The sequence below is a fragment of the Capronia epimyces genome (assembly GCF_000585565.1).
Source record: "Capronia epimyces CBS 606.96 chromosome Unknown aczIQ-supercont1.2, whole genome shotgun sequence".
NCBI lineage: Eukaryota > Fungi > Ascomycota > Eurotiomycetes > Chaetothyriales > Herpotrichiellaceae > Capronia > Capronia epimyces.
This window is the reverse complement of record NW_006912905.1, coordinates 2,797,952-2,821,652: the sequence shown is the minus strand read 5'-3', so window position 1 is coordinate 2,821,652 and position 23,701 is coordinate 2,797,952. Positions and strand designations below refer to the sequence as shown.

Here is a 23,701-nt window from a genome sequence, read left to right as displayed (position 1 = left end):
CTTTATAAGTTCGCTTTCCCTCCTCCTCCGCCATCGCTTCCCCTTCTCCTTTCTCTTCATCCATCGTCAACTCAGCTCCCATCACACATCTTCTGCGCCAGTCGTAACCTTCTCTCAAACCAAATTCAACTTCCCAAACCCAAACCTCCCCCTTCAATCAATCAAAATGACTGGCGGCAAATCCGGTGGCAAGGCCTCTGGCTCCAAGAACGCACAATCGTAAGTCTTCACACAGTTCTCTTACGCAGTCCATCATGAGCCGTGGCACCTGGTCACATTGATGACGCGTTTTGCGCGTCTGCCTATCGCGAAACGTGTATACTGCTTTCCAGACCACCTACTGACAACACCTGCAGCCGATCCTCCAAGGCGGGTCTCGCGTTCCCCGTCGGTCGTGTCCACCGTCTCTTGAGAAAGGGCAACTACGCTCAGCGTGTCGGTGCTGGTGCTCCAGTCTACCTTGCCGCTGTTCTCGAGTACCTTGCGGCCGAAATTCTTGAGCTTGCTGGCAATGCCGCTCGTGACAACAAGAAGACGCGTATCATCCCTCGTCATCTCCAACTTGCCATCCGCAACGATGAAGAATTGAACAAGCTCCTTGGACACGTCACAATTGCCCAAGGTGGTGTCCTGCCCAACATTCACCAGAGTATGTTCAGCCGCATTCCGATTCATACAATCCATTTACTAATGTCTTCTCAGACTTGTTGCCAAAGAAGACCGCAAAGGGCAAGGGACCCAGTCAAGAGCTATAAGCTCTTCCTGTTTCTGGCTTGGTTTTCAAGGGAGTTTCATGACAAATGTGATCACGGGGTTCCGGGGTTGGGTCGGCCGGGTCAATGGGCCTTTTCAGAGTTTGCTTCCAGGGTTAAGGGCTGTACATTATGTCCATGCATGCCTATTATCATCATGATCATGGATAGGAATGCGACAGGGCATGAGAAATGCGAATGGCAAGGCAAGCGGCTTTGCAACGGAATGTGGTCATTAGAGTTGTCAATTCAATGATCCAAATCTATGGCGAATCCATCCTGTTCTGTCATAATTCTGTTGCCACTGTTTTGGGTTTCGCTGCTTTCATTTTGGGGAAAGAGTAGGAGCTCAGCTAAAATCGCGTCCACGTGGTGCCTACTTCCTAAGTCACAACATGGGCGCCAACCAGGGATCGTGTTCTGCGACAGGCTCGGATTCAGTATAGGCAGCAGTCAGACGGATTTGGCAAATGCTACTTGGAAGATGAGGTGACGCCTACTTCATTGTAGCGTGTTGCCCAATATCAAAAGCGCTGAAAGAGCACATCATCCGGACCATTTGCGAACTGGATAAGCTCGGCCTAGCTTCTCTTTCAACATCTTCACGGCAGTCCGAGTAATGTAGGAGCACTGTATCTGGCGCAGGAAATAATTTCAGGCTTTCTCTTGTGCTAGCAGACTGTATGTCTTGGAGTGCACCAAGTGCTGGTAATAACATATGTACAATGCAAAAGCAACATTACAGAATCCTCATAATCTCTTGACAAATTCTCTTGATGGCGGCGGAAGGTCTGGAGCCGGAACGTTTCTTTCGTATTTTGAACCTAGCAACGAGTCAGTTTTCTATTCGACCGGACGTCTTTTTGTACATTGCGTACCTCCAGGGGCGGTTGGTGGGCGATATGGATCAGGATGCTTCCACTTGCTCAGCAATTTCTCCGTCTCATTGAACAAAATCTGTGTGGTTTGGATGTTAGACATAGCTCTGGTAGCTGAGAGCCAGATTGTGTGGGGCTAAGCATACTCGCTGTTGTCTTGGATCTTTCACGTTTCTGTTCGCATCGAAGAGTGATCGGATATAGACCGCTTGGCCGCGCCAGAGGTTGCGTTGGACAGCCCAGTCGAGGGCGAGCTTCAGCGACCGCCGGTAGAGAGAGCTATTCCCAAGGTCAGCGAAGAATCATCCAAGATTTGACACCCGCGGGGATTGTTACCGAACTGCCTTGATGTGAGGATTGACCGTGGCCATTCTGAATGACACAGGCGCTCACGGGCGCTCGAAATCTCAGATGGAGTCTCCCTCGCTTCGATGTATGCTGAACTGTCCAGCTACACCTGGCCTTCCCTCGTCTCCTTGGAAGTCAGTTGTGGCCCGGTTGAGAGCAAGTGTCTTGAATCTGTAATTCGAGGATGTCGATTGGAAGTGCAATGCAGTTACTAGTTGCTTGGGCTTGGCAGGGAAGCTCTACGGAGCACTACAGTACAACGGAGTAGTACGGAGTAGCCCATACACTCCGCCCGCTACAATGCGCGACTTTCAGTGCTTGACGTTCTGTCGTATGCCCAGCCCCGTTAGCCAAAGCTCTCGGGCTATCTCCAAAGCTCCCCCGTCCCCGACAAAATCCTTGGATACAACTTTTCAGCATCCGTTGCTTGCTCTTTCTCAAATACCTTCATTCCTTGTTCCTTGAGTTGGCGGAGTTTCCGCCTCATATGCCGCTTCAATAAGCTCTTCGCTCCGTGGAGCATCGACCATCTTTCGTTGTAGAACGGCCGACGGGACAATTCGAGCATCATGGCCTCGCTGCGACTTCGACGGACACCAGCTTTGGGCTCTGCCCTTGCTGTTCCCAGGTGCAGCCCATCTCTTCGTGTTCGCACGTTTAGTGCTCTGAGAACCGGCTCTGCGCCCTACCCAGCCAGCCGGCTGAGCTCCCGCTCCCCGGCCTTGCCTGCGTACGCCTCCTTCTCTCGATACCAGCAATTCAGCACGTCTCCTGTTCAGTATGCAGAAGTGACCGTCAAAGTCCCCCAAATGGCCGAGTCAATTTCGGAAGGGACTTTAAGTACATTCACGAAACAGGTCGGGGATTACGTCGAGCAAGATGAAGAGATTGCCTCAATCGAAACAGACAAGATTGATGTGGCGGTCAACGCTCCTGAGGCTGGTACGATAAAGGAGCTCCTGGTCAGCGAGGGCGACACTGTTACCGTCGGACAAGAGATCGCAAAGATCGAGCCTGGCGAGGGCAGCGGTGGTGGTGCCAAGGAAGCAACGGAAGAGCCCAAAGAGCCTGCTTCGGAAAAGCAACCCACTAGCTCAGATCCAGAGCCAAAGAAGGAGGAATCAGCGAAGGAAGAGCCGCCTTCGCCTCCTCCGAAGAAGGAGGAAACGCCCGCTCCGCCAAAGGAAGAGAAGAAGCCTGCGCCACCCAAGGCAGAGAAGAAGCCTGCATCTGAGGAGCCGGAGGGAATTTCGTCGCCTTTCGGCCCAGGTAGCAGGAATGAGAACAGGGTAAGGGACTATCACGGCCTCCATCATGATGTACAGGGCGGCTAATTGAGACAGGTGAAAATGAATCGTATGCGTCTGAGAATCGCCGAGCGTCTCAAGCAGTCACAGAACACTGCCGCGTCATTGACGACGTTCAATGAGGTTGACATGTCCAACATCATGGAATTCCGCAAGAAATACAAAGAAGAGGTCTTGAAGAAAACCGGAGTCAAGCTTGGCTTTATGAGTGCATTCTCAAAGGCCGCGGTACTTGCAATGAAGGATATCCCCGCTGTCAATGCATCTATTGAGGGTCCAGGAGGTGGCGACACCATTGTGTACCGAGACTACGTAGACATCAGTGTCGCAGTTGCTACACCCAAGGGCCTGGTCACACCAGTGGTCCGAAATGCGGAGAGTCTGGACATGGTCGGCATCGAGAAGACTATTGCGGACCTAGGCAAGAAGGTATCATCATTCCGGGACAGAGCACCCTCAATCATTCAGCTAACTCACAAACCAGGCACGAGATGGAAAACTTACCATTGAAGACATGGCTGGAGGAACTTTCACTATCAGCAACGGCGGTGTTTTCGGTTCCATGATGGGCACCCCAATCATCAATCTACCTCAAACTGCTGTCCTTGGTCTTCACGCGATCAACGAAAGGGCGGTGGTGGTCAATGGCAAGATTGAAATCAGACCCGTACGTCGAACGCTTGCATCATTATCATATCACCGGTCTGGAGACTGACACCTCGCAGATGATGTACCTTGCACTAACGTACGACCATCGATTGTTGGATGGTAAAGAAGCCGTCACCTTCCTGGTGAAAATCAAGGTAAGCTGGAGAATCGATATCCACTCCGGTATGTAACTGCTCTAACGGATATGATAGGAGTACATAGAAGACCCCAGAAAGATGCTGCTGGCCTGATTTCTTTTGCGGCCGGAACCTTTTGTCGTGGGAAAATGGCAAGCATGGTTGATTGTACAAAATTCGGAATCCAGCATTCTCTAATTTTCGATGCATCTGACACCGGACGAGAGCATCCGATGCTTCATTATCCTCGTGCCCAGCAAACCTAGGGGCAACAGAGATCATTGATTTGTTCACTTCCTGTGCTTTGCCTCCTTTTCCTGCTCGCTGCCTTGCGCGTTTACAGTACGTTTTCGCCGCACGTACAGATTCATCAATCTCGAGAAGGGTTTGAGGCGGAACCCGGTGCCTTGAGAGCTTGGAGTACTGACACACCACCCCATTTTACCAGATCTGTGCTGCTCTCTGGCAAAGCAGCTACAACAGGCTTGTTGCAGATTGAGAGGTCAATCTTTGCCAATAGCCCAGGTACGCGCTTGCTGACGACTTGACAAACTGCTTCTCTTTGTATATGTTATATGTGTTACTTTTCTAGAGTAGGACAGAAGCAGGTGGCCTGGCCTTGGTCAAGTCACCGGGACGGTTTGATGATCCCTTTTCCTCCGACAAAGCTACGTACAGGAGGATTTCAAAGAGCCGCTTTTCCAGTGTCCATTCTGGCGTTGAACCCCGAAGGCGAAGGCAGGTTCTGAGTTGAATGGATCTCTGTCACCACTCTCGCTTTGTGGGTGGCCATTCCGGGAGGAAGAAATTCGACCCAAAGCAGCCAAGGCCGTCATTCACTTCTTCACTCCTACACGTGCATTGCTTGTTTTGTCTTGTCAGGGGCCGCAAGGGACAGGAAACATGCCACAACCTAAAGGTATGCTGCCGATTCGTGTATGGATACAGGTTTGTTCATTTGGGGTCACGCAAGGGATCTATCCTGTGCATCAGATTCACCGCACACCCGACCGACCTCGACCCAGACTGGAATGTGTCCACAAGTCTATTGCTGGTCAAGGGGCCGGTCACCCTTAAAAGGGGCAGTCGCTCATACCAGGCCGGCGAATACGCTTCATGAGAACAATGCGGTACAGGGTGCGCACTACCGTCCTGTTGTCCGGGTTGTCGCTCTTCCTGCTGATCAACACGGTCGGGTGGTTGCGAGCCCATCGTGATGACTCCAAGGGTCCTCGGTATGGCGGCGACGAACTCGCATACGCATACGCATACGTATTCTACGCCACAAGCAACCTGTACGCGTGTTCGGCGCTGGTGAATATGCACCGACTACGCCACCTCTTTCAGACCCAGCACCCGATCTATCTGCTCGTCTCGTCCAGGGTGTCGGCGAAGTACAGGCGACAGTTCCAGGAGCATTACAACGTGACGGTGATTGAACAGGAACCTCCGCCCTTGGCCACAGAGAGTGCGCCATACTACCGGGACGTGCTGCTCAAGCTGGTCAGCTTCAAGCTTCATCGATGGGCTCCGCAGCTGAAGAGAATCATCGTCTTAGACTCGGACCAGCTAGTTCTGCGATCACTAGACGAGCTCTTCACGCAGATTCCGCCGCATGTCGAGCTTGCCGCGCCACACGCATACTGGCTTCCCGGCGAGCCGGGGGCCACGTCGGCTATGATTGTCGTCTCGCCCTCGGAGCCGCTGTGGCGCAGAATGAACGACACGATGGCCAGCATCGCGGCGCGGCAGTATGATATGGACTTGCTCAATGCCGAGTTCCGACACGAGATGACCTTGTTGCCTGGCCAGTACGTCACTTTGAACAGTCACTGGGAAGTGGCCGAGATCCCTAGCTGGTCGAGGTTCAGCGCCGATCAAATCAAGTGGCCGCTGGATGGGAAGGGTCCGACATCTCTGGAGAAGGAGAAGTCGTCCCAGTCGAGGGATGATGGAGACGAAGATCAAACCAGCACCAGCACCAGCACCAGCAATGATCCAAACACCAACGCCAACTCCCACCCCAGCCTTACCAAAGGCTCAAAGGCAAGACCACCACCCCCGGCCTCGCCCTCGCCCTCGCCCTCCCGCTTGACCTCCACCGTCCCGTTGCGGTACGACCGGGCCCTCGTCGACCCTTTGACAGCCATCTTCCACCGCGACGTCCACGTCCTTCATTTCACCGCCCTGGCCAAGCCATGGTCCATCCGTGTGCGGACGGTGCATGAACTGCGGCCCGACGCTCACCCGCTGTTCGCCGAGCAGTTCCTCCTGTGGCGCACCGCGGCCAAGGCTCTGTGTCCTGCTCTCGATGTCGACGACGCCGGCGCCTACGCGGTTGCAGGGAAGACGTACGTCGCCGATGCTGACATTGGTACTGTTACTGATACTGATGCTGACGATCCGAGCACCGGTACGGCTACGGCTACGGCTACGGCTACCTTGACGAAGACAGTTTCGGACCGCTTCTTGGATGAGGTCTAGCTTACCTAGCTCCCAGTGCAGTGCAGTGCAGTTGGGCGGCAGTGCTGGTTTGGTAATCTACATAGCATACCAAAACACTGTCTGTCTGTCAGTCACCTTGGGTATCTATATGTATGAACGGAGTTCTGGGCTTGGTATACATCGGTAGGTAGTAGGTACGTACGTATATATATAATCCTACTGAGCCAAGCGAAGTAGTATAGTATATACTGCAAATGTCGTCGAGAAAGCCGCGATTTTAAGCCTTAGGTGACGGGATATATTGCCCAGAACCCAACGGGGATATATATACGGAGTATATATATATATACTGTGATCCGCAGATATACCACCACCACCACCACCTACTTACCAGTCGAGTACTATGTAGCGTTGAATATCATGTAAATACTGTATCGTATCATCTCGAGCTTGAAATACAATTTACCTATCTTACAGTGTGTTATACATCTGGTCATATATTGGTAATGTCTGTGCATAGTATAAGTAAATACCGTAGTACTCGTACGGAGTACTGGATGTTGGGTGTTGGGCTGGGCTGGGCTGGTCTCATGTATCAAATAATATATTAATTGATATTATACAGAAATCACCCACCAACACCAACTCACTCCATCCCATCCTGTCCATGTGTTTCACCATGGGTTTCCACGGCCTAGCGACGAGGTAGACTTGAGTCGTGAAATGGAAAATCTACCAGCCTCACTGTCCCGTACTGGTATCAACCTATACTTATTAATACTAGAAATGTACAACATGGAAATTGAACTATATATTATATATCATGCACTACATCGATCGTGCTCGTGCTCGGCGTAGCGTATATCAACGCGAGATTGTACATGATACATGATACGATACATAAATAGACTAAGTATATATAGAGGTCTTGACATAAACACGACAAGCTCAATGTCTCTGGTACAGTACACACACTTGGACCATTGAGCCTCATCATCCACATTCTCATTCAGGGCTTCTCGGCCCCGTCGTTCCCTCTTCGAAACGACCCCCTTCGCGTTGCCTGTTCTGTGATTTACAACTTCCATGCTAGTACTGGCAAATGCAAAGGAAGCTGGCCGGTTGAGAAAAACCGTTCTGTCCATAATTGATATACAGCCGTGATTGCATTGTGATGCCCATCGTTATCCAGTCTCTCCTCTCCATCTGCCATATTCCAACAACAGACACCCGGCGGCAACGATATATCCCAACCCGTGCCCGCTGGAAGCGACTTTGCTTTGACTTCCACGTTTTATACAACACTGCCCCATCCCTGCTTCCATGTCTCCCACACGACACCAGAAGTGGTACATCACTCTTCCCTGTATACAGCCCAGCCGTCGTTCTCACCAAACCATGCTCTCGCTAGACCCGCCCCGCTCTCTGTCGGCTGGCTAAAAGCGACCTGCTGAGTTTCAATTTCCATTCCATAGATGAATTGACTCATCACACATTCCAAGAGATTGTTTGCAATGCCCTTGTGGCGGAATGCTCGGCTTGTCCAGATCCGACTCACCCCGACCACGGCCGGGTAAGTCTCTTCGGAGATGGTGATGCTGGAAGACGGAAATGACGCGGTCGGGCTGGCTATCGGAGTCGGGATTTGTGGTTTCGGCGGTAGTTCGGTCGCCTCTTGGTGGCCTCCCTCCGTAGGTGGAGGCGTTGCAGGACCAGCGGTTCTCAGATGATCATTGAGAGGAATCGTTTCACTTGTCGCGGTTTCGCCTGGAAGAACTCGGTGTGCCTTGGTGATCCGTTCGGCAAGGCAAATGCCCACGCACTTGTCGTCGACAATGTGCAAGAAAGCCTTGTATCTGTCGCACTTGCGGCTGTGTGGATCGTCCTCCTTCTCACCCTCGAGGACGCGTTGGCTCCACAGTTCCTCCTCTTTGATGTCGACGCTTCCAAGCTCCTTGTTGACGATTTCCAGAACCCTTTGTACCGCTCGTCGCCCGGGCAGAGCAATCTTCCGATCCACAACGACAACACTTCCGGGAATATGGGGTACCTGATAGCACCAACGCATTGCCGACTTAAGGAATGGTCTTCCCATTTCGATTCCGGAGCTGTGGCGATTATGATACATGTCATGTAACTGCGTATCTTCGGCTTGTGAAGGCGTGTATGACATCTGACATTGGGGGCATGTTGTGGGGACCAGAGATTGACCAAGGTCGAGAACGGTTTGGACAAGATTTTGTTTGGGCGCGGTCAACCTGGGGGCCTGTGTTATTTGTCGTGGCGTTTGGTCGAGCTCCTGCGCATTGGACGCGTCGTTGCTCGATGGCTGCACAGCCTGGGCTCGTGCACTCAGATTGAGAACCTCAGACAGAGGCTCGGAGTCGTTACGCGTCTTTGTCAAACTATCCGGACCAGTCGATGGTCCAGCGCGTTTCCTCTTCGCGTTTTTCTCTTTCTTTTCCTTCTTGGCCTTGTCGAGGAACGAAAACGTAGGTTTCCTGGCCTTGATGTTGGGAGGAGTAAGTTGTAATTCTGGGGGAGGGGAGGATGGAGGTGTGATCGTGCTGGAGCCCAAATCATCCTCTTGAGATTCTGCCGAAAAAATGGTACTGTTCTTGCGCGATGGCGACGAGGACACGGCGGCGACACTGGTTTCGCGAATTGCTCGCTCGAGACTGTCTTCCAGGTCGACATCATTGATAGTATTCTCGTTGGCGCCGGCGGCAGAGGAAGAGGATGGCGCGTTCCACGCATCGTTTAGGCGCTGGCGTTTTGGAGGATGATAGTCTTCGCCATCCCAAGCGCGTCGAACATTGCGGCTGTAGGTACGCATGAAGAGACCTCTGAACGTGGAGAGAAGGTTAGCCTATTCAGTTGCAGGGGTGTAGAGAAGACAGCTGCGGGATGCATAGGATGAGGTGAACCACATACCCTTTGTAGCTATTGGTGACGGTGTAAGGATAGACAACGGATGGCATCGTCGCGTGGTCGAGGTTAAGTTGGAAGTCAGGTTGTTGTGAAGGTGAACCTCTGTTAGGAGAGAAATATGGAAAGTTATGGAGCGTGCCGATGTTTGGAACCAGGTGGGAACGCGTCGTGGGTTGGGTTGAGTTTAGTTGAGAGCGACGTGCTGGTTAGCGGGTGACGGCGACGGTCTCGGGCTGACGATGCGAGCCGGGGGGGAGCGGACAGGGAGGGATGTTATGGTGGTGGTCCTGAGTCCTGTAATGAAGAAAGCTCGGGGTCCAGGGCCCCTTGCAGTTCGGCAACAACGGCGCGTTAGGGGGGGCAAAACCGGGCTGGGTAGGCTGGCTGAACTGTGAACTCTGGGGCACTGGCACCTGCAACTGACACCCCTGGCACTGGGCGGCTGCCAACAACGGGGGCACTGCAAGACTCGAGCCTGAGTGCAAGCTGAGCCGAGGGGGGCGCAGCCAAGATGCCGTGATCGATCCCTCACTGGCAGCGTCACCTGCAGGTTCAACGTTCGGCTTCGCGTTGGCTTTGTGCTTCAAGCTTCCCTGCTCGCTTATTCTCCCAACCCGGATTTCCACTCTTCCTGCTTTGGTCGAAGAAGGCTGACCGGGGGGATGCAACCGGAGGCGTCGGGCGCAAGAGCCGTCGGAATCTGGGGTTGGTTGACAGGCACAGTACGCAGTACCAGGCACCTAGCAGGTAGGACACAATACTATAACTCTGCACTGCGGATAGTAACCTGGAGAGGGTCTTGATAACGGCTCGAAAGAGCTGGAGTCGACAGAAGGGATGACTATGTTTTTATCGTACCAGTATGGTCAATGACGGCGTCGAGATGAGAACAAAGGCTTTGTGGTGGATCGGGTGACACTATCGTGATCGATCACCAACTCCTTCCAGCTTCATCGACAAGAGATGATCAGAATGACGGGGATGAATGATGATATGGACCCGTTTCGTGAGAGACACAGGCGCGGTTGAAATATGATGATGGATGACGGTTGTCCGTGAGCTCCCCGATCCCTCGAGATTCCTTATGAGAGCCTTCCCTGACTCTACTAGTAGTAATATCCGTACTCCGTAGATACGAACACTGTCCTTCCTCCCGGTTGGGCTGTGGTTGTTATGGGTTGTTATGTTGCTCGACCGGGGGTCTCGCCCTGTTTGGGCCCTTTTCTGGAGTCACTTTTGCCTGCGCTAAAGCGGGCATGCTCTCGTCTTTGTTCCCACAAGCCGGCCATCCTGCTTCCTTCTCAGACACGCAATGCCTCGTGTTGGCCTTTCCTGCTCCATCTGTCCTTGACCAAATCAGGGGTCTTGGTCTCTCCAATCGAACGGTCCAGTCCTGACGCCCGAAAGTCGCTCAGGCCCAATCCCAGCCCACCTTAGGCCCCTTGAACTGACCCGTTTGCAGGCGTCGCGAATCACGGGCATCTGTCGCAGGATCCTGCCCGCCCCCCCTAAATAATAATCACGGCAGCGAGAGAGGAGAGCTCGCCACCTGTGCTTCCTGCTCGAGCACCGATCATCTACACATACGTACAGCACGACTAGACCGGGGATCGAGATCATTCTTGCCAACCAATCCGTTCATCACTCACCCGGAAGGATCGACTAATCTTGCCCACCGACTACTCCACCAATCAAGACCTGTCAACCAAGCTCCGTGCTGGGAAATGCTCGCGGTCGTGCACATGCCTGAGAGAACAAGAGAATAGGATGGAAGAACAAAGAGTCGAATGGTAGGGACAGGCATCTCTGAAAGCAATCACTTGAACAGGTAATACTCGTACAGAGTAGTCATACTACTAGGCAAGCGCCCCCATTTTTCGCCCCTTTGTCATCTGCTGAGCCTTCCAAATCCGAAGAGTGCTTCCCTGGTCTCTCCGCCCCATTCCTGTAAGGCTTACAACGCTGCATGGACAGCACAGGCACCAACCAAAAGATGGTTCAATGTGCAACACACTCAAATCCCCTCAGTGTGTTGCTCAGACAGAGCAACCAATTGCACATCAGAAACTGCCATACACTTCGGGGAATCTGGTGACACGTCACTCAGCCATAGGTCGGCCAGCTGCGCGAACCGGTCGGTCATCATTGGACAGTGAGTCATATCCTTTGGGCAGAGTGCCAGAAAGAAAGCGTGTGCGTTGGACAGGATGAACAAGAAGGTCTGTGGCAGTAGCATTTGTTGCTTCTTTGTTATTGATGGCTCAAGCAACCAATGGTGTCTAAAAATGGTAGTCTTGACCAGCAGCACAGAGCGGCTGGCAAGGCATAAATGGCCTTTCAGCGCTGGAAATTCTGCACAAGTTTTCTTTCTTTTGCTGTATACAACCTACACGCAGTGGAATGCGTCCCAATGGCCCCAGCTGAACCGGAGCGGCCGGGCTCACTCATCAGTACGTAAATACAAATTGCGGGTTTTCGTCGCCCATTTCCGCAATTGCTTCTTGTGACTTTCCAGCTACACTCTCATCCTCCTTCCCGGCCTGACGGCTCCTGTTCCGAGCAACGAAATACATCGACATGAGCGTATATATCGCTGCGGCCATTGCGACCATGGACAGAGATACTGCATGGCCTTGGATATATCGGGGCGCGTCCTTGGTCTTGTAGAGCTGTCATCTCTCATCAGTGGTTGAAGCATAGAGTGGAGAGGCATCTTGCACTCATGAATGGCGCTGAAATCCCTGCGGCGTTGCCGATAGTTAGCTGGATTCCTGATGCCGTAGTGCGCTTGCCGTAGCGAGGAAGGTCTTTGACACGTTAGCCCGTTTCCCATACAGAAGCTTAATAGACAGGATGTCACTCACTTGATGGCAGCCACGCCAACGGAATACCAACAGTGACATAGAGTCCCATGGAGACCAAGAAGCAACCGAAAAATCGAGCACCTACGCTGACGGGAGTCAAGAGGATGGTGTACCCAACTATGCTGATCACTGCAAAGGCCACTGCTGGGAGTGCCCGGTGCTGGAATCTGTCCGAGAAACGGGCTACGATAAGGTACGTGATGGCACCGAGGGCGTAGCATGGAACCGTAAGTGCTTGTGTTTCTGCTGTTGACCATTTGCCCAAGCCCTTGATAATGGTAGGAAGAAAGGTTGAGTACCCGTAAAGCATGGTATCGGCGCCAAACTGGTTCGCAGTCAGAGGAGGTATTGCTGGTGTCGCAGGTGTTGCACGATCAGCTTACCTGGCCAACAGCAAACATCCACACTTTCCAGTCCATGAAGGCTTTGATCACGTCTTGCTTATGTAGCAGGTCCGCAGACGACGTGTGGCCTATCTGGCGACGTTTTCGGACCAACATCAAATTCCTCTCCTCCTGGCTAAGGTAATAAGCTGTCTCTGGTGCGTCGGCCAGCCAGAAGTAGACTGCAATTCCCAACACGAAGCTGGGGAGGCCTTCGATGATCATTATCCAACGCCATCCCCTCTGTCCTTCCACGCCGTCCATGAACCCGATGCCATAGGCGAGCAGGCCGCCGACACTTCCAGCCAAGGCAGCAGATACGAAGAGGTAGCCTACCCGAAGAGCAAGCTCCTTCTTGGTGTAAAACAGCGTGAGATAGATGGTCATTCCTTGAGAAGAGTCAGATCTTGGGGTCGGGATCAACGATACTGAGCCAGAGCGATCTGCCTACCCGGGAAGAGGCCCGCTTCAACGGCTCCCAGAAGGAGACGACAAACAATCAATCCCCCATAGTTTTGCACCAGGCCTGTCAATGTTGCTATCACGCCCCAGAAAGTGGTGATAAATGCAATCCACCGAGAAGGGTGCAGTTTTTTGAGAAGGAGGTTGCTGGGTGTTTCTGCGAGTACGTATGTTACGAATAACAGACTCACCGCGGTCTGGTATTGCGATCCATGCAGGCCCAGATCCTCTTCCATGCCATACAGTCTTGCATTGCCCACGTTGACACGATCGAGAAATGAGAACAAATAGAGAAACATGGTTGGAGGGATTATATAGAGATCGAGTTTGCGAATCAGGCGGGCTTCAGCTGCATGATCGATCACCGGCAGGGTTTCGATGTCTCTCTGGGACGGGGGGACAACGTCAGAGGATGACGGCTCTTCCAGCTGTGTCTCTCTACCCTTCTCGTCGATGTCGGTGACTGACATATCGAATCGCCGGGTGGGACTGGAATGATTGCTGGGCGCGTGGAAGACACAACGATGGTTTAGTGTGACAACAGAACAACAAGATCTCAACAGAGGGTAGCTGAGCGATCAGATTTGTGATAGTTGATTCTATTCACCGCCTCACATTTATGTTCAACAGAATCTGTGATGGAAGGACTGGTTGCAGCGTGGCTACGGCCAGCTGAAGTTGTGTAAGGGAAGTAGCTGTGGCAACGACATCCTGATCATTTTCTTCTCCGACAACTGAATAACATCCCGTCTTGGTAGGCAGGATATCCGAGCGATGCTGCTACGTAGAAACATGCTGACTGGACCGTTTCGCACGAAGTCAGAGAACGTTAGAGTGTCACGCACGACCCAGATGACGCTTGCCCAGGGATGTGGCTTGTCGAACTCGAGGCGTGTTTGGTGGATTCCTGGACGAGAAAAGATGATCGACGGTGGCAGGGTGGGGAGACGAGGGTCATATCTCTGACTCTGTCGTTGTGTACGGGGCAAATACATACTCAAGGCTAACGGGCAAGAATCTTTAAAGATCACGCGAAATAGATCACAACTTGCATTGTCAACTTCCCAAGAACATTGGGGAAGGATAGTACCATACTCCGTCCGTATCTCGACCACGAAGGATTGATAGTCAGGGTCAAAAAGCAGGCCTTACTGCCATGTGCACCTACTATACGAATATATATATATCTATCATGGTTCATATACTCCGTACATACGTAGCGCCTATCTGGTGTATACTCCAGCATTTTTAGTTACTAAAGGCTGCGCCACAGATTCGGCATCAGCACTCAATAATTACTACCCAACTAGATCGGGGCTTAGGAGGCCGCTGCATACTATCATGTAGGCACCAGCAGGCCTAAGGCTTCCAAGTTTTGGTTCGTTCTGCTCCCAACCACTTTCAAACTCCGTAACGGAAACACCATCTGTGCTGGTGACGCAGAGCTCTTGTTGCTCCAGATGTAGGCAACCTCATCATGCTGAGTCTGCCGTTCTTGTGGTAGCACCCACGCATATTGACATTCGGACTCTCCTCTGCTACGCAGTTACGCACTGAACCCCCAAAGCTGGGGCCATCGCCGTTCCGCTGCTCTTTCTCATCGAATCAACGTGGACCCCGACCTTTCACATGAGTGCACCTGTTGAAGCTCGGTCGATATCTTCGCTCAGTACTCTCCTCTCAAATCCTCCCCGATACCCGCGAAATCCCACCCATCAAATCCATGAATCCCTCGTCCTCTACATTGTTCGGGTGCCGGGCAGCAAAGGTGAGATGAGATATTCGCGCAAGAGATGGACACCCGTTAAGTCTGGTAGATGTGTTCCTCACACCGCTCAAGCCGCCTACCAAGACCTCCATAAGCATCGAGGCCGTCCAGTCAAGTCTGTATTTTCTTCACGTCGAAAGGCCCGAAGATGAAGAGCTGCGGATGTCTCTGGAGGCCACCAAGATAGCCGAAAGTCGCAACAACGAGAACATCCCCATCCAGAGGAAGCCTCTGCCTCCTGCACCCTATGCCAACTATCCCGCCGCTCAGCGGCCTCTCACTCCGCCCAAGAGCTACCCACACTACCAGCCCCCATTGACGGACTCTCCAACGGCGACCCAAGTCGAGCGACATGCGGCTAGAGGAGCCCATCTAAGACTCAACACTTCTGAGGCAATCAATCCCTCGGGTATCCCACGCAAGCCAGTTGTTCCACGGCATATGCCGCCGCGCTCATTTGCCGAGTCGTCATCTGTCAGGACTGACCGGACAAGTGGTGAGCCCCTCAGCGGTCTTGATGACGAACAGAGAAAGTCCAGCCTGGCCAGGAAACCCGTTCAGCCGGCATCCCCAGCCGGCGCATACGTGAAAAGTGATGCAGGCTGTGATGGTGCATCTTCGATAGTTGACATCCCACAACGAGCTTTCCCCAACCCAAGCCTCTCTGGTTATGGTGCGACCAAGACAGTCGAACATCTGTCACCTCACACCTTGCGGATCACCTTAATTCGCAGGGATCCTGCGTCTGGCAGCCAGTGGAATGTGGGAAGCATAACCTATCGAGACTCGACGGCACAGGAAAATCCCTTAAGGGGATTCGAGGTTGATCTTACCTCTCCAGGATATGTCAAGTTCGCCCAATTGGAAGGCAGCTCAGCCAATGGCTTAAATAGGAGAGTGGCTTATATGTTTGTTCCTAACAACGAAGGATCACCTACGACCAGGAAAAGAAGTAACTCTTCTGAACTGTTTTCGAGCAATGGTACCTCCAGCAGAAAGCCGCGTCAAGCCCTTTCATTCATCTCACCATGGCAGGGCATGTGCTCTTTCAGTAATGGATTAGATGGCAAAAGCATACGATGTCGACATACATTACCAACTGCAAATCCATCCATGTCGGCTGGTGCTGCCGACGTTGCAGAATTACGCTTCAATCTGCCTTGGTCCATTCTTCGCCTCAAAGATCCCAACAAGCAAGGGAAAGAGGCATCAGCAGTGTTACCCAGCATGCCTTCATCGCGTCCGGCGAATGCGTCCAACCGAGAACAGTGGAGACGAAGTTTCCAAGCACTGACTCACAAAGCGCGGATGCAAGTTTCCCATCTTGAAAGCAGCACTGACAGTCCACGGATTGTACACTCCAAGAGGGATTCAACTCAGCCTCCCGAGGCGGGCGAAGAAGATCGCATGAACTTGGCTCTCGGGCGGGAGAGAGCCGGAGGCGGTTTCAAAGGCCAGAGTGCCAAACTGGGCAAGCTGATCATCGACGATGAAGGCTTGAAGATGTGTGATCTGGTCGTGGCAGCAAGTATGGGAGTTTGGTGGCAGCATTACTCTGGGGACCGGTCGCATTAAGCGGATCCTTGGCCGCAAAGTTTTCAGGGTAGTTGTGAACTCTGAGGGAGGGTTGTAAAGCAACACGTATACTGACTAGTCTATAATACTCATGATACTCTGGAAAGAGTCGAATTAGTTTCTCTTCATTGCCACATTCGACGCATGCCGCAGCCTTGCGGTGGCTAAGGGGCCCTAGGCTCCCAAGGCTCCCGAGGCTCCCCTTTGCAACCTAATCACCTGCAATCTCCGTGCGGGTGACGTGCCTGTGGGGGGCGTCAAGTCCGCGTCTTGGCCTTAGAGCCCGCCACGGTCACGGTCTCCACCCTCGATCGGGGCGCAAGGAGGGCTCCTTGGCTTGTTTAGACGGTACCTACCTCAAGGTAGGAGTTGGTAGAGATCTGTCTAACAGGGTATTCATCCACCGCCTGTACCAGAACCGTTCTCTTCCACTGCAGAGCCCGGAACGCCTGGCCCGACGACTGCTCGTTGCCTCGAACGACCCCTCATACCGTCCTCCCGAATCCCAACCCCGTCGACGAGACTCTTTCCCGGCTTTCCGCTCATCACGAGACTCCCACGTTCACACGATCTGTTCGCTCTCTGCCCAGTCCCTGAGACAGAGGAAAGGCTTTATATACAGGAGACGCAACGTACAGGGACAATGGCTGTCTCTGTCTAAGTGCAGTGGGTGGCCGGCACGGGTGCGGCAGCCAACGTAGGCCTGCTCCTGCTGTCTAGCCCTTCCGCGTTGAAGCTGGCATCATGGCCGAAATTGCTGAGATGAGCCAGAGCCCTCTCATGTTGGATTTGGAGAAATCGGAAGGACATTCAAGAAGTGCACACAGCGAGACTAGTCTTCCCAGACTCCAAGTGAATGGAGGCCCTGGACCAGCGCTGGAAACCAATAAAAGAGCAGACGAGGGATTGGCAGCTGGACCGACACCTCCAAACGGGACTCCCTGGGAGAGTTCGTCGGACAAGACAGCACCATTTTCACCCACGTCCAAGATGGCTGGCGTCCTGAAGAGAAACGTTCCACCTGGCGCTCAGATCACAAGTACGAGAACGAACGACCAGTCGCCAAGGGCCACTGAGCTTGGGGAATCGGACAATGCAACGAATGGCAACGGCGCACAACCAGCTGGAAGAAAGAGTGTGCAGTTTTCACGAGACACACAAGAGATCGATCCCTACGCAAGTGGCCAGAATACACCGCCAGTTGAAGGAGGCGAAAGCTCAGAGCAGGACAAGCCTCAGTCGTTATATGCCAGGTTAAGAGCTATTGCAACGTCTCAGGGGTTCAGTCACGCTCGCTCTCCGAGCAATTTGTCCCTGAGTGCCCGCTCAACGGACGGTAAAGATTTGGATGGTTTCTTGTCCGTACCGTCCAGTCGCAATGAGCCTGGACTTGCTGCCACCCTGGAAGAGGACAGTGAGGTGGAAGCCGATGCGGACGCGGAAGAAAGCGCTGCCGAAAACGGCGCCGTTCAGTCTACACCTCGTAAACGTCGGCGAAGAGCCCGCCGGTTTGATAATGTCGAGACAGCACCCTCTTCTCCCCACAGCTCGATGCGACATGGCTCTTCGAGCGTGCTGCCAAATTCTGAGCAGGACAGGCCTCGTCTGCTAGCTCGGAGGGCCACTGATACAGACATGGCTCATCAAGGATTGTCCGAAGATGAAGGACGCCAACAATTGGTGGGTGCTGGTGGTTGGACACCTCGTCACCCCCTGCGCGGCCTGAGCTATGGTGGACAAAGAAAGGCCGGCGACACTACGCCCGATGGGCAAAGACGGCCAACGACTCTGTTGGGGTTTGCAAACACGAATTCTTCGCGTGAAGTAGGTTCGGGTGACATCCATACTCCAAAGACACCATCACGCCGGAAAATGATGGCAGAGCGTGGGTCTACGTTGAGTGCAGCAAAGTGGAGGCAAATCAAAAACAGTTTGCGAATGCTGGGTCAAAGCAAGAAGAAAGAGCGGACGCCAGATCATGAAAAGTCGGCAGAGCTGTTAGCTGAACTTGCAGCAGCTACCCCTGCAGCGCTAATGCTTGCAAGCATGTTCCAACGGGACGAACACGACCATCGAAGAATACCAGTTCTCATGGAACAGCTCAAGTTGCAGATAACTGACAGCGAGGTCGACAAGTACAGAGAATCAGACGCCACACAGGCAGATCGCCATTTGATCTTCCGGATCGAGCTCGAATATGGGAATGGAGTCAACCGAATGAACTGGGTTGTGAAAAGATCGCTTCGAGACTTTGCGAACTTGCACCTCAAGTACAAACTACACTACAGCTCGGAAAAGCTTCTGGGCCGTGGTGACGCGAGCAAACAGATGCCAAAGTTCCCCAAAAGTGCGTTTCCGTATTTGAAATCGTTCCGAGGACTCGAAGACGAAGATGAAGAGGACGACCTCGTCAATGACAATGACCCTGGCGCTGTGACAGATCCCGAACGAGCGGTGCCGAAAATCCAGCACCGTTCCTCATTTCCCCCGGGTCGGCGGAAGTCAAGTATAGCAGGGGCCCAGGAAGCTGGGACCGCAGGAGTCGGGCGGCGAGACATTCGCTTTGCTGAACGGCAACGGAAAAAGCTAGAGGCTTACCTCCAGAAGATGATCATGTTCATGCTCTTTCGTCCGGAGAGTAATCGACTATGCAAATTTCTGGAAGTGTCGGCCTTGGGCATGCGCCTGGCTGCAGAGGGCAGTTATCATGGTAAGGAGGGCTTCCTCCTGATAAAATCTGCCAAAGGTCTCGATTTTAGAAAAGCGTTGACCCCTCACAATTTCGCCCGGCGGCATGCACCAAAGTGGTTTCTCGTCAGACACAGTTACGTTGTCTGCGTCGACTCGCCCGAAGAGATGCACATCTACGACGTGTTTTTGTTTGATTCCGACTTTAGGATCCAGTCCACGAAGCTCCGACAAGGAGAGCAACGAGGCGCCAAAGAGTTGGCCGAAGCTGCGAAGGAGTCTGCAAAGCATCCACAACATCACCGTCTGAAATTGGCCAATTCGGAGAGAAGGCTCAAACTCCTGGCCCGGAATGAGAGACAGCTACACCAGTTCGAAGAATCGATTCGGCTGACGATTCAAAGCTCTCCGTGGGCCAAGAAGAACAGGTTCGACAGCTTTGCTCCGGTCAGGCCCAACTGCTTTGCTCAATGGCTTGTCGATGGACGAGATCACATGTGGGTTGTTTCCCGGGCACTGAATCAAGCCAAGGATGTCATCTACATTCACGATTGGTGGTTGAGCCCCGAGCTGTACATGAGACGCCCTCCCGCTATCAGCCAGAAATGGCGTCTAGATCGACTGCTCAAGAGAAAGGCGGAGGAAGGGGTCAAGATCTTCGTGATCGTGTACCGCAACATTGAATCCGCCATTCCCATCGACTCACAGTACACCAAGTTCTCCTTGTTAGACCTGCACCCCAACATCTTTGTCCAAAGATCGCCCAACCAATTCCGACAGAATACATTCTTCTGGGCACATCACGAAAAATTGTGCATCGTGGACCACACCCTGGCTTTTGTGGGCGGGATAGACTTGTGCTTTGGTAGATGGGACACTCCCCAGCATACACTCGTTGACGACAAGTCGACCGGTTTCGAGCCCAGCGACTTGCCCAAAGACGCCGACCACTGTCAATTGTGGCCCGGCAAAGATTATTCCAATCCTCGGATCCAGGATTTCTACGCTCTCAACAAACCTTACGAAGAAATGTACGACCGGACGCGAGTTGCTCGAATGCCGTGGCATGACATTTCAATGCAGGTTGTCGGCCAACCGGCTCGCGACCTGACGAGACATTTTGTGCAGAGATGGAATTACATCCTAAGACAGCGAAAGCCTACGCGGCCAACCCCTTTCCTGTTGCCGCCACCGGATTTCAATTCGGCTGACCTGGAGGCTCTTGGCCTTGACGGCACATGTGAAGTCCAAATCCTTCGCTCCGCCGGGCCGTGGTCGATGGGCACTCCCGATAAGACCGAGCACAGCATCATGAACGCTTATGTCAAGCTGATTGAGGAATCCGAGCACTTTGTCTACATCGAGAATCAGTTCTTCATCTCGAGTTGTGAGACGGAAGGCGCAATCGTCCACAACAAAATCAACGACGCCCTTGTTGAACGCATCACTCGGGCCGCCAAAAATGACGAGGCCTGGAGAGCCGTCATCCTCATCCCATTGATTCCAGGTTTCCAGAATACCGTGGAGCAGGAAGGGGGCACCAGTGTGCGGCTGATCATGCAGTATCAATACCGCAGCATCTGTCGTGGAGAGTCATCCATGTTCGGCCGGTTGAAGTCGCTGGGAATTGACCCAGAAGACTATATCCAATTCTACAGCTTGCGTCAATGGGGCAGGATTGGCCCGCGCAAGTCACTGGTGACAGAGCAACTATACATCCATGCCAAGTGTATGGTGGTTGATGACAGGGTCGCCATCATTGGATCAGCCAACATCAACGAGCGTTCAATGTTGGGAAACCGTGACTCTGAATGCGCATCCGTGGTTCGAGATACAGACATGGTCTGGTCACGAATGAACGGCCAGCCTTATCAGGTTGGCCGCTTTCCCCATACGCTTCGTATGCGGCTAATGCGAGAACACCTGGGCCTGGATGTCGATCAGATCATGGAGGATGCTCAGGCCATGGAGGCGGAACACCACCGGTCGGAAATGGTCGGGAAATCCGCACAACCGAGCTCGCCAGACGAGGGACCCAGCGATGCTGTTTTGGAAACTGGCGAGGAGCTGAATATCCACGACGACCGGGCGCGAGAACTACGTGAAGAACTGCTGCACCGCGCCGAGGTCTTGAAGAGCTTCAATCACGACGTGGACTGGGAGCAAGAAGGCAACCCCAACCTCAAGAGCTTTCGAAAGCTGACCGAAGACGCCCGAGTGACTGGAAATGCACAGCACAAACAGGATGTCGAGGGCCACGGGTTGGACAAAATGGCCGATATTGAAGCCGCCGGTCTGGGTGACGGCCGAGACAGCATCCTTTTCGCGGGGAAGAAGGAGGTGCTGATTTCGGATGCTGATCCCGAAGGTCACGCCCCGCTACAACATCCCAGGAAACGTGGTGAGGGAAAGCGGTTACCGTCGTATGTGGTCAATTTGGACGCACCAAATCCCCCGTTGCCTCCCAGGCCGAGCATGGAGCGGATGACGACGGAACAACTTGGTCTGCCTCTGGTCTCACAGTTGCCTGCCCTCCCACAACTGGATGATTCGGACATTGGTGGGCCATCTCTGGCGAAGAGTACATCCAAAGAATCGGTTGGGGTTCACCATCCGTTGATGAACGAGCTTAAGCGGCCCCTGGTCGACCGGGACTGCATGACAGACCCTATCCACGATGCCTTCTTGTATGATACCTGGCATGCGGTGGCGGAGAACAACACGAAAATCTATCGCGCCGTCTTCCGCTGTATGCCCGACAACCAAGTCCGGAACTGGGATGACTATCACCAGTATGTGGCGTATGCACAACGGTTCGACCAACTTCAAGGCAATGATGCTCCAGGAGAAGATAAAGTGCCTCATCCGGCTCGATCGGCGTCGGCCTCGAAGAGTGGCCCACCGGGAGCAGGTACAAGCGCGCCAGGGGCGCAAATCAAAGCTTTGAGTCATGTTCCGAGCGACATCGAGAAAGGTACGGGTGAAATCAGGGACAAGGTCAGAAGTGCCGTGGGCAAGGAGACCAAGAAAGAAAAAGGAGATGCCGAGAAAGCACAACTTCGTGCCTGGGCTGCCGATGCGAACGAAGCGCAGGCCGAGAGAGAAGTGACGCCGATTCTTCATCGCCAGGAAACCTTGACCGAAGAAAGGGCGGGGCTGTTGCCGGTGCCTGAGGGCGTCAATGAAGAAGCGGCCGGAGAGGGCCGGGACGACAACGTCAGTAGCGGACTGACTGACAGCGCCCCGAGCACGGCCACGGCTGTGGAGAAGGACAAGCCTATCACCAACGGAACACCTCCACTGGCGGCCGGGACGTTCGTAGGGTACTCGGATGCAGTGAACCAGAATGCGGCACAAGCGGCTGCCTCAGCAGCGTCTGGCGGCGGCACCGTGCGCCGACGAAGAAGGGGGACGACCAGGTCCAGCCGACGGGACTTTAGTGCCAGCGACGACATTGTCAGCATTGAAGAGGCAGAAGAGCTCATGAACTGTGTGCAGGGACATCTTGTGGTTTGGCCTTATGATTGGTGAGTCCGGTTTGGTTTTTGGTTCTTTGGTTTTTGGTTCTTGGTTTTTTCCTCCTATCTTGCTAACACTCCGTGTCTACCATCTAGGCTTGAGAAGGTCGAGGCTGGAAGTAATTGGCTATTCCCATTTGACCAGATCAGTCCGATTGAAATCTAGTAAGTCTTGTCAGGGGAGGTGCGGAGACAGATGTACTGGTGACTGACCATGGATGATTTGTAGTATCTGACCGACTTATATGTCTGGGTCCGAAGAGGGAAGAGCTGCATAGCAAGCATTGCGGCAAAACAGCATAGCATGACAAACACAAGACCACTTTAGATCTTGGGGTGCGCGATATGAATCTGTCGTTGGAGGCCAAGCAAGAATAAGTCCTGCGGTTTAGGGACTAGACTTGGTGATGGAGGCGGAGGGGGGATAAAAGGCCATCCTGGCGAGCGGCCGTTCGAGTATAAATTACAATTGTCTGTTATTGCATGGTGAGTATAGGGATAAGTACTGTAAGGCTAGGTCTAAGCCTCGTTCAGGCTTATGTTAGGTACGGAGTATGGAGCACACCAGCCCTTTCTTCCGAGTCGGTCAGGGTTTCCTACCTATAGCGATGAAGAATTGTATCTACTCAGTACCGTGAATCAGGTCACAGGTCTCAAGGGTCATTACGGCAATTCAAGTACCTACCTACTATGCATACCTAGTAGCTGTGTGCTATATGCTATATGCTGCTACAATATGCCAGACTGACTTGTGACTTGATCGATGACTTGAGACCTCCCGCCAGGAATCTACCTATAGGTATTGGGTTCGCGTCATCGCGAGGCTGAACATCTGACATGACCTGACTAACAAACTAGGTCTTGTCTGGTTCTGGTTCTGTCTACTACTCATACATACAGAGTACTACTACTACTACTACTACTACTACTACTACTACTACTACTACTACTACTACTACTACTACTACTACTACTACTACTACTACTACTACTACTA

The 23,701-nt window shown here is 52.9% G+C and overlaps 8 protein-coding genes across 8 annotated transcripts; 5 read left to right on the top strand and 3 right to left on the bottom strand.

Moving 5' to 3' along the window:
- Positions 1-166: 166 nt before the first annotated feature.
- On the top strand, positions 167-755 carry A1O3_02823 (histone H2A; the record flags this gene model as incomplete). Its single annotated transcript, XM_007732963.1, has 3 exons — positions 167-219; positions 357-649; positions 703-755. 3 exons carry the CDS (start codon positions 167-169, stop codon positions 753-755), a joined length of 399 nt encoding a protein of 132 aa, XP_007731153.1.
- A 747-nt stretch (positions 756-1,502) lies between these two features.
- On the bottom strand, positions 1,503-2,001 carry A1O3_02822 (NADH dehydrogenase (ubiquinone) 1 beta subcomplex 9; the record flags this gene model as incomplete). Its single annotated transcript, XM_007732962.1, has 4 exons — positions 1,503-1,576; positions 1,631-1,709; positions 1,777-1,909; positions 1,967-2,001. The coding sequence occupies 4 exons, from the start codon at positions 1,999-2,001 to the stop codon at positions 1,503-1,505; spliced, it is 321 nt and encodes a 106-aa protein (XP_007731152.1).
- A 546-nt stretch (positions 2,002-2,547) lies between these two features.
- On the top strand, positions 2,548-4,184 carry A1O3_02821 (dihydrolipoyllysine-residue succinyltransferase, E2 component; the record flags this gene model as incomplete). The annotated part of the gene is made up of 5 exons (XM_007732961.1): positions 2,548-3,267; positions 3,322-3,714; positions 3,770-3,952; positions 4,011-4,088; positions 4,146-4,184. 5 exons carry the CDS (start codon positions 2,548-2,550, stop codon positions 4,182-4,184), a joined length of 1,413 nt encoding a protein of 470 aa, XP_007731151.1.
- A 1,011-nt stretch (positions 4,185-5,195) lies between these two features.
- A1O3_02820 (uncharacterized protein) lies at positions 5,196-6,554 on the top strand (the record flags this gene model as incomplete). The annotated part of the gene is made up of 1 exon (XM_007732960.1): positions 5,196-6,554. One exon carries the CDS (start codon positions 5,196-5,198, stop codon positions 6,552-6,554), a length of 1,359 nt encoding a protein of 452 aa, XP_007731150.1.
- Positions 6,555-7,869: 1,315 nt separating this feature from the next.
- A1O3_02819 (uncharacterized protein) lies at positions 7,870-9,496 on the bottom strand (the record flags this gene model as incomplete). The annotated part of the gene is made up of 2 exons (XM_007732959.1): positions 7,870-9,361; positions 9,450-9,496. The coding sequence occupies 2 exons, from the start codon at positions 9,494-9,496 to the stop codon at positions 7,870-7,872; spliced, it is 1,539 nt and encodes a 512-aa protein (XP_007731149.1).
- A 2,632-nt stretch (positions 9,497-12,128) lies between these two features.
- A1O3_02818 (uncharacterized protein) lies at positions 12,129-13,625 on the bottom strand (the record flags this gene model as incomplete). The annotated part of the gene is made up of 4 exons (XM_007732958.1): positions 12,129-12,253; positions 12,311-12,635; positions 12,694-13,082; positions 13,145-13,625. 4 exons carry the CDS (start codon positions 13,623-13,625, stop codon positions 12,129-12,131), a joined length of 1,320 nt encoding a protein of 439 aa, XP_007731148.1.
- Positions 13,626-14,784: 1,159 nt separating this feature from the next.
- On the top strand, positions 14,785-16,498 carry A1O3_02817 (uncharacterized protein; the record flags this gene model as incomplete). Its single annotated transcript, XM_007732957.1, has 2 exons — positions 14,785-14,923; positions 14,973-16,498. 2 exons carry the CDS (start codon positions 14,785-14,787, stop codon positions 16,496-16,498), a joined length of 1,665 nt encoding a protein of 554 aa, XP_007731147.1.
- A 744-nt stretch (positions 16,499-17,242) lies between these two features.
- On the top strand, positions 17,243-22,870 carry A1O3_02816 (phospholipase D; the record flags this gene model as incomplete). Its single annotated transcript, XM_007732956.1, has 2 exons — positions 17,243-22,713; positions 22,801-22,870. The coding sequence occupies 2 exons, from the start codon at positions 17,243-17,245 to the stop codon at positions 22,868-22,870; spliced, it is 5,541 nt and encodes a 1,846-aa protein (XP_007731146.1).
- Positions 22,871-23,701: the final 831 nt, after the last annotated feature.